At 39.2% G+C, this 10,000-nt stretch overlaps 1 protein-coding gene across 2 annotated transcripts in view; it reads left to right on the forward strand.

Annotated features, from left to right (window-relative positions):
* Window positions 1–9,868, forward strand: part of LOC113819217 (ADP-ribose pyrophosphatase, mitochondrial) — a 10,592-nt gene extending 724 nt beyond the window's left edge. For both annotated transcript variants that reach the window (XM_027371465.2, XM_027371466.2), the window contains exons 2-7: window positions 6,235–6,353; window positions 6,748–6,872; window positions 6,960–7,055; window positions 7,176–7,297; window positions 8,728–8,937; window positions 9,181–9,868. In XM_027371465.2, coding sequence (XP_027227266.1) covers window positions 6,240–6,353; window positions 6,748–6,872; window positions 6,960–7,055; window positions 7,176–7,297; window positions 8,728–8,937; window positions 9,181–9,422 — 909 coding nt within the window. In that variant the 5' untranslated portion in view covers window positions 6,235–6,239 and the 3' untranslated portion in view covers window positions 9,423–9,868. The remainder of the gene's footprint in view (window positions 1–6,234; window positions 6,354–6,747; window positions 6,873–6,959; window positions 7,056–7,175; window positions 7,298–8,727; window positions 8,938–9,180) is intronic.
* Window positions 9,869–10,000: the final 132 nt, after the last annotated feature.

Genomic DNA, 10,000 nt, shown 5'->3' on the forward strand with positions numbered 1-10,000 from the left:
CTCATCATCATCATCATCATCATATCATCATCATCATCATCATCATCATCATCATCATCATCATCATCTTCTTCTTCTTCTTCTTCTTCTTCTTCTTCTTCTTCTTCTTCTTCTTCTTCTTCTTCTTCTTCTTCTTCTTCTTCTTCTTCTTCTTCTTCTTTACTCCTCCTCCTCTTCCTCCTCCCCCTCCTCCTCTCCTCCTCTCCTTTGCTCCTCACTTCCTCCACCTTCTCTCCTTCTCTCCTCTTCCTCCTCATCCTTATCCATCTCCTCCACATCCTCCTGTTCTTCTTGCTTTTTAAATCTTTTTTCTCATTTTTCCATACAAATCTTTATGCACTGTATTTTTTAAGGCAGAGACTGTTGCACATTATGCAGTTGAAATGACATATCTGTAAGTGCATCTTGAAGTTGTGGCTTTGCCGATTTGCGTGCTTGCGTGCGTGCGTGCGTGCGTGCGTGCGTGCGTGCGTGCGTGCGTGCGTGCGTGCGTGCGTGCGTGCGTGCGTGCGTGCGTGCGTGGGTGTGTGTGTGTGTGTGTGTGTGTGTGTGTGTGTGTGTGTGTGTGTGTGTGTGTGTGTGTGTGTGTGTGTGTGTGTGTGTGTGTGTGTGTGTGTGTGTGTGTGTGTGTGTGTGTGTGTGGAAGATGAATGCTTTACAGTTATTCAGAATTATTCTCATTGAAATTTCTAAAAAAGAAAAGGTTCCAAAGTGAGGGTATTTGAGAGTTGGCTTTTGCATTGGGTAACTGTGGGTATCAGAGTCAAATAAATCTCTCATTTTATATGATATACTGGAGTTGATCTTCAAAGGATGTGATGTAAAAGATTTTTACACTGATTGGTTTGATAATGCAAACTCCTTCACTCAAAAGGGTTGGGACATCACCTTCTTTTGAAAAAGTATATGTGGAAGGAGGATGTCATTCACTTGTCCCTAGCAATGCATATTACCAATGTATCATGGCAACCAACACAGTCAGAAATTCATATATTTTGAGAATAATCTTTACGGTATGGACACACTAAATTAGGGCAATTTGAATATGATATTCTTGTAAAGGACAAAAAGTTGCAGTATTCTGTCCAAGAAATAATCTACAGACACAAACAGTAACACCACAAATAAAAGAAAAAGATCCCGGAAAGTGCCTCTCTCAGCTGGTGCCCCAGGGTTTCAGCTTTATCTTGCTGTGCATACCAAGGTGAAGACAATGTTTCTCAGGGGTTGTTAGTGGGCAGAGTTCCTCAATAACCCTCCCCTCGGGCAATGCTCAAAGGGTACTCCCAGACAGCAACTTAGATTGATGAATTTTTGATGTGGAGTTTGGGACTTAGTCTCTGGCGAGTGCATCCATACTGTAAAGAATTATCTATTTTGATTCTCATAAAAAGATTTTCCTTCAAACAAGGAATACATGTCTGTGATATAAACTGTATGTGGACTTTGAATAGACAGCCATACTCTATATTACAAAAGCAAGTGCAGGCTACACCAGTCATTATAGACCAGAAACCCATGCCAATATCACTCCCACATCACTTCCAGGCTTTCCAGATACAAGCAATGCAGTGTTATTTCCAGATTTTGAAAACCATGCCACTTTTGATACCATCACTGTTAAGTTTCAAATTTAAAGCACAAATTTACTGATTCTTTAATCTACAGTGATTGCAAAACCACAAGGAAATGTACTGTCATGATCCTCACAGGCAACACCCTGAAAAAAAGCTTCCCTAACCATGTCCTGTGATCAAACAGGGGAAAAGCTGTCAGAGAAAACTCTGCTGCAAATATAAACTGCTGTTATTTTGTCCTTTTTTGCCACCTTCAGTTAAACTGCCTTAAAAATTCAAAGGCTGTTTGAAGCCATTTATATATTTTACTCTTTGTCGTGGGTGAGCATAGGAGACAGAAACTGAAAGTCCAGTGTTAAAAATCTCCCCTGCCATGGGCCTCAGCCCTCAGCTCAACTAGTCTTGCTCAGACATTTCTTCTACCCCTTTCTCTTCTTCAACCCCTTCTCAAGTCCATTTCCAGTTCGCCATCTCCTGGCTGTCCTTTAATTACGACTCCGAACACTGCTATTACTGTTACTCCTCAGCACTTGCTGTCAGCTCCTTTTTTTTTTCTTTCTTTCTTTCTTTTCTTTTTTTTAAAGTACACTTTTTAGTCCAGCTAAGTGTGGTTGAGTTTTTGTAATCCTACTGCTCTTTACTCTGATAATTACCCTCTTTTAACAATGTCTCAAAAAACATGTAGGCAAAATTTCCTTCAGCTGCCTTGTCACAGTTATATCTGAGTCCATAGCTCAAACGTTATCAACTCTGACTGACTTCATGGGCAGACCTAGTCTTGCCCAGCCTCAAGCTGCAATACTTGTACAGGAACTGTCTTCATCTCTCTAACAGATTGCCCTGTCTATAATGAATATTGCTCAGACTGTGAAAGCAACTTGCTCACTTGCCATGTTCACTATGAATTCAGTGTCAGTACAATGCTATACTAGTCCCCCAGGAGGATGCCATAAGTCCACCAAGAATGCCAAAATTTCTTTCTGTAGACATGACCTCCTCTATGATGTCTATATTGGCAGAGAAGCCTGCCCTGTCCGACATTATCAACCCCTCCCCCATCAATGTCAATGTTGGTGTGTTGGCCACCCTGCCAAGCACTGCCACTCCACAGCCAACTGCCCTTTATGTGCACTGCCTATTCATGATCACATAAACTGCTTTGCACAAACACATATATTTCAATTATGGTGGCTCCCATAATGTATTTTATAGGGGCTTCCCTACCTGTAAGTTTGAATCTAAGGTGGCAGTTCTCAGATTCAAAACTGGCCTCACCTCTTTGCAAGGCCAAACAGGAAGCACAACAAAAAGATTTTTCTCTTGCTCCGTCCACAAGTGCTGTTCTTTGCTCTGCCCCTAACCCCTCCTCCCAAGATGTTTCTACATCTCCTTCAGTATCTCTCCCTGCTACTCAGTTTGTGTCCACTTCTACCCTCTCTCTCTCAAATTCTTTAGCCATTCTATATCTAGACACTGAAGAACCCTGATCTAACTGTTCCACCCCATCATACATAACCTCCTTTTGATTTACTCACCCTTACATGTCCAAGAGATGCCTATGGTAGATGCTAGCAACACATTACAGATTGACAGCAGTAGTTAATTATAATGTATGACTTTGTAAAATGACCCTAGAAAATATATCACCCCTACCTTGGTCTTTTCTTCTCCTCTTTCCTCTTTCATATCTTCTTCATCCCCTTCTTCTATCCCATTCCCAAGGTGTGAGAACCATGCTGAAAGGATGAAAGGCTGGCTTTGTGTCAGTCATGAACAGCCTCCAGGAGTCATGGGTGTTCCTTGGTCAGTTGCCTAGCCCTTACCCCTTATGGGGGCCCTGAGGGATAGACCCTTTCTTTTCCTCATTTCCCTCCCAAAACCTAGCATGTCGTCATGGGAGGGCTTAGGAGACGAGGACTGAGACCCAGTGTAGGGGATCACTCTTATCTTGGGCCTCAGCCCTTGCCTCAACTAATTTTGCTTGGTCCTTTCTTCTCTTCTTTCCTCTTCCATATCTTCTTTATTCCCTTCTTCTATCCCATTCCTAAGATGTGATAGCTGTGCTGAAAGGATGAAAGATTGGCTTTGTGTCAGTCATGAACAGCCTCTGGGAGCCATGGGCACGGTATTCCCTTGGTTAATTACCAAGCCCTTACCCCTTATGTGGACCCTGAGGGGTAGACCGTTTCTTTTCCCCAGTTTATTCAGGCTCACCATGATTTTGATGGTTTTCCACCCCTGTCCCTCCTTTGACCACAACTCCAACCACTGATACTAATACCCCTTCCTCGATGCTTACTGACAACTCTATCCATTCCAAAACGCCTACCCAGGTTATTACTCAACCTCTAGAAAGCACCCCTTCCTCTTCCCCAACATTCTCCTCCTCATCTCCTGCTTCACAGTCCTCTTCAATATCTACCCCCTCTTCCCTTATTACTACTCTTCATCCTTATTGTCCTCCCCCTGCAGAACTACTCCACCTCACACCACCCCATCTTCCTCTCACCCTCACCCTTCTACTGCCTTCTGAATACTCTGTTTGGCCAAGCCAAGTGAGATCGATTCTTTTATGATTCCCCCCCTAGTCCCCTATTCTGAGAATACTTTTCTCTTTCAACAGTGCCAATAAAAACAAGTAGGCAAGGTTACCTTTTGCAGTCACTCCAATAGTTCACACCGAGTCACAGTTACATCTGAATCCCAAGCTCATGCACTCTCTACCCTAACTGACTTCACTGGTAAACCTATTCTTATCAAACCTCACCCCTCTCTTAATACTTGTACTTGAACTGTTTCTATCCCCCCAAATGCTTGTCCTATCTACAACAAGGACTGGTCAGACTGTAAAAATGACCTACTTACCTGCCTTGCTGATTATGATACAGTGGCAATACAGTATTACACTATTCCTCCTAGAGGACAGTGTAAGTCCCATGTTAATATTGCCAAGATTAGCTTCAGAAGACATGACCTCCCCCATGAAGTTTATATTAGTGGATTGTCCTACCATGTCCGACCATATCGACCCTTACCTTGTCAATGTCAGAAATGTTAGCATTTTGGCCACACAGCCAAACACTGTTGCTCCACATAATGTGTTTTATAGGAGCTGCCCTGCCTATAAGCTTGAATGTGAAGTAGCAGTCCTCAGATTCAAACTAGGCTTCACTCGTGTGAGGCCAGACAAGAAGCACGACAACAATGTTTTTCTCTCTCAACTTATTCCAAAACAGCCCTTCACTCTGCTTCCCCACCATCTTCACAAGATGTTTCTTTATCTCCCCAAGTATCTCTTCCCAATACCCTAAACCATCCTACTTCCACTCTACTTTATCCCCCAGTCAAATTCATTTTCCAGTCTAAATCTAGATACACTTATCTCTACCACTTCCCTAATACCTACCCCTCCTCCTCACTATTTGTTGTTCAGGCAACCTAACCGTTCCACTTCACTCTCTTCTACTAGGTCTTCTCCTACACCTTCCTCTTCAGTTCCTCAGATATCTATCGCCTCTTCTCCTCCTCATTGTTTTTCAGTCCTCTTCACCCAACTATCCTCCAGAAACCCTTGAAGACATCCAAAATTTCCTAAAGATAATCTAAGGGGACACTCAGCTCCTTTATCCATCCACCCAATCCATCTGTTCCTATTTTGCCTTCATATAAAGTATTTGCAGATATCTATCCTCCTCCTCCTTAAGGTCCCTCTACCCCCCTTCCTCCTACACCCTCCCAGCTTACACCACCCTCTCTACTGCTCCCACTTGAATACTCACATGAATCCCCTCTATCACAACAGTGTCCTGCTCCAGACCCCTCCCCTCCAGACACTCTTCCTTATACTTCACCACCTTCACCAGTCCCCATATCATCCCCAGATTATTATTCTCCTACTTCTCCACCAGCCATCTCGGTTTTCCTTGAACAATGTCTCTTTCTTCACCAGTCACAGATTTCCTTGAACAATGTCTATTCCTTCACCAGTTGCAGATACAATGCAATTCACTCAATTGCTCTTTCCCATTTTACTAATCCATGCTCAAACTCATTTATTTCCCTCTTTTCCCTTTTTGCTACCATGCTTCCCTATAACACTCTCTAATCTTTAACAGCTAACACACACCCCTTTCCCTGGATTCTTCTCCTTTTCCAACAGCCATCTCTATTTTCCTTGAACATTATTCCTATACCTTCCCCAGTGACAGATACACTGTAATTCATTCAATCACCCTACCCACTTAACCCTCCTCTTTCTACTAATCTCTGCTCTAGTTCACTTACTCCCCTCTTTTCCCTTTTCACTATCATATTAACCTATAATGCTCTCTAATATTTGACATTAGCACATTTTATCCTAATCTTTAACTCCTCTCTAACCTTTCTGACAAATTACATTACCATAGTACTATATGACCTTTGATGTCTAGCACATTTATTTGTTTCAAACATTAAACATTAAACACACATCTTTGACATCTAACACATCTTATCCTGATCTTTAACTCCTCTTTAACCTTTCCAACACAATACTTACCATAGTGCTATATGACCTTTGATGTCTAGCACATTTATTTGTTTCAAACATTAAGCATTAAACATTCAAATTGAAACTGCTGGACAGGCTTGACCAGGTTTTTCTCTTTTTTCTTGTCAGGTGGAATGCTAATTGCTTCTAAAGTTTGTGGAGAAATACCAAAGGCATTATCCATAATTTCTGCTGCAATGATGCATATAAAGTGTAGAGGAGGATTTTATCCACGAACTGATGATAAGGTATGTAAGTTATGTTCTGTAGGCTACCTAGATATGTTATATACCTAACAGTTGCCGTAAACAGTTATTGCTTCCTTCAGCCAAGTGCAGACTGGAGAGGGAATATAATAAAGAATGTAATTATGAATTTCATAACTTTTTATTAGTAGAACAATTATATACTATGATCATTGTTGGTATATTATTTATTGTGATTATTGATTATTATTGTTATTATTGTTGTTGCTATTAGTAGTAGTACCAATAGTGTTGTTATTATTAATCTTAGTTATTTTTCACATTTACTATTATAATTATTGCATTAATTACTATTACTGTTAGGTGCAGATTTTCCATTTGTAGTAACAACTTTCATACTAAGATCAAATCATCACATACTGTTATATTTGTATAGGTTCCCCGTTCTGAAGTGCCTGATAACAAGGTCAGCTGGACAGTCCCCTTTCCTGAATATGCACCAACCGAATATACAGCACCACACATTTTAGCCGGACCAGCTTATGCAGACCCAAACATAGGGTAAGTCAAGTCAGTTTCTGTTTTTGTTTTGTGGTAATAAAATTTGTTGCTTTTAAAATATTTTTTTTCTTTCTTTCTTTTCCACAGAAGTGATGGTTTCAGACCTGTGTGGAATGCAGTAGATGGGTCTATCAATAGGGTTTCTCATGAAGGAGTATATGAATTTGACAACGGCAGACCAAGGTAGTGGTTGTTTGTCTTTTTCAGTAAGATTGTTTATATTTTCATGATTATTAAAAGTACTATAACCTGGATTTGATATAGCAAGAAATTCAATGAAGAAAATGCAATTCTTGTTCTCAGGAACCCACATGGTCGCACAGGAATCAGAGGACGTGGGGCCCTTGGTCGCTGGGGACCAAATCATGCCGCAGACCCTATTGTCACCCGGTGGAAAATGGATGCTGGCCAGAAGGTTATTCATGGTAGGTACAGGAAGATGTAATCATGAAAGGTTTTAACTTTGTGTGGAGACGTAATTTCTAAGAAATCCATGAACAATACTTACTGGTTTTAATACCTATGCATTCCTAGAGTAGCCTATAACTGCTAGTTTTCTCTCATCCAGATGCAGTTCCCTGCTTGCTGTAAAGGGGTTAACAAACTAATGCATCTATTTACCCCTCCCCACAATGACCACACTATTTATTGAAGCAGCGGAGTCTAGCTTATAGGCCATCAGTGGGTATGTTGCAGTTACCACAGTGTTAATGCATCATCTTGCCCCCAAAGATGCATAAGTCCTATTTTTATTTGCTGTGATGCTAGCAGTGTTTCTACATGCTCCTACAATATTGTTGAAAGTGCAAACTGTATCTCCCAATGAAATAATGCACATTTTTCTTGCTTTTTGGTGTGATTTTTATTTTTGCCTGCCCCAAAATATCTTGCATTAACCCTGTAGGTGTCTATGAAAAATGAAAATTATATAATAGTACACTTACACATACCAGGAAAAATATAGTCAATTAAATTTTCAGTATTGTAAAATATTTTTGAAATAGTCTAATCAGCCCCAAAAGAGCAACCTTTGGAGAAAAACAAAGCAGTTTCTGTACTTTATTGGCTTTTTTTCCTTGATAATGCTAGGATTGCAGACAGGCATGCAATTTGTATGAAAAAATGGTCCTGTGGTCTTTTGACATTTATATGTTGAAAAAGCAATTCTTTAAAAATAATAATTTTGAAAATTCTTGTAGAGTACATTCTATATGCATTATTTTGAACACTGAAAAATAGTTTTGCCATAAAGAAGAGTAATTTCTGTCAGGTCCGTCTTATTTCAGCCATTATCCTTCTCAAAGATCACATTTACTACAGGTTTTCAGTGTAACTAGCATGATGTGATGAAAAGAGATGCTATAATTACCCAGAAAGGGGTTAATTACATACAGTGATGTATATACTCAGCATTTTTTAAGCTTTTGTAGATCTTTATAGTAATTTTGGTAGCATGTAAAACTGTACTTTTAAGAATGTTATCATTCAGGGGAAAAAAAATATTTGACTACATCTAGCTATCTGTAAATAGATGGATAGATAGATTTAGATACAGATTAGATATGTTTAGGTATCCACCATAATTATATGTATTTGTATATAAATGTGTATACATTTATTTATAAATAGAACTGGAGATGCAGTTGTGTATTGAGAATTAAGATTAAATGGAATATAAAATAGGTCATAAGATTTTAATATAATCTATTTCTTTTGCAATGTTCATATTAATATTATCAATAATAATAATATTAATATTATCCCTCTTCTTTAGGAATACCTCATTTTGATAAATTCATATATCAGGGAGTTACAGGAGGTGTATTTACAAGCTCCGAACATTTATTCACTTCAGATGCAAGCAAAAATCCAATACTGCAGTTTGTTTGCATCAAACGTCGGGACAATGGCCAGTGGGCTATCCCAGGGGGAATGGTTGATCCTGGGGAGAAAGTCAGTGTTACTCTGCAGAGAGAATTCCAGGAGGAGGCTCTCAACTTCTTGGAGATGACATCAGAACAGAAGTCAAAAGCAACAGAGGAACTGAAGGAACTTTTCAATGGAGGTAAAAAGAGTTGTATTTTTCTGTGTGTGTGGGGGGTGTACTTTTATAAACTTTTTTAGCATACAATAAGAACTTAACTTCTTTCATATAGATAGTATACAACTGTATCTGACCCACATTTTAAAATATTATATTGGTATTTTTTGTGTCTGATCATTTAAATAGAATTAGGTTGACTGCATGATATAAAAGTTTTTCAGTACAATCCCTCTTGTCTCTGAGTTATAAATCATATCATTTTAGGTGAAGAGATTTATTCTGGATACGTGGACGATCCACGCAACACCGACAACGCCTGGATGGAGACAGTTGCATACAACTTTCATGACAGCAAACCTAATGCATTGCTTTACAAACTCCAGTTACATGCTGGTGATGATGCCCAAGCTGTGAAGTGGCAAGACATTTCACACAAATTAGATCTGTATGCAAGCCACAGAAACTTCATTGAAACTGTGGCCAAGAAACACGGGGCTCATTGGTAGACTGCAGTCTCTGAGGATGTGATGGAGAGTTTGCGTAAAATATCTGGATAATAAAGAATTATTCATTAGTTCCACTTGCTGCCATTCATTAGAGGATATACACACTTTTAAGTTGCAGATAGTGTTGCCACATGCAGGCATTTCCATGTAGTGTACACTTATATACCAATTTGGGTAAGGAAGAAAAGCACACTAGAAGTATTACTGATGTACTGTATGCATTTTTACAATTTGATTTTAAAGAAAAGATGGCATTTTGTAATATTTGCCATTAATTGCTATTTTTTCCAGATTACTAGATAGCACAAGTGGAAGTCTTGCTCACATTATTTTTTTATCACCTTTTTTCATTGGATAAGAAATCCACTTCCTTGTCTGATATACAGTACAAAGATGATCATTTGTGCACAAGTAGTAAGGAATAAAAATAAACTGATTTATCATTATTAATATTATTATTATATCCTCATAGGGAATATAACGAGATTCTGAAGATTACATATCTTGTGCCTGTGAAGACAAAGCTACAATAAAAATATAAATTGTCCCTGGCTACAAAATGACTAAATATCCAAATC

Source organism: Penaeus vannamei, chromosome 30 (genome assembly GCF_042767895.1).
Source record: "Penaeus vannamei isolate JL-2024 chromosome 30, ASM4276789v1, whole genome shotgun sequence".
Taxonomy (NCBI): Eukaryota; Metazoa; Arthropoda; class Malacostraca; order Decapoda; family Penaeidae; genus Penaeus; species Penaeus vannamei.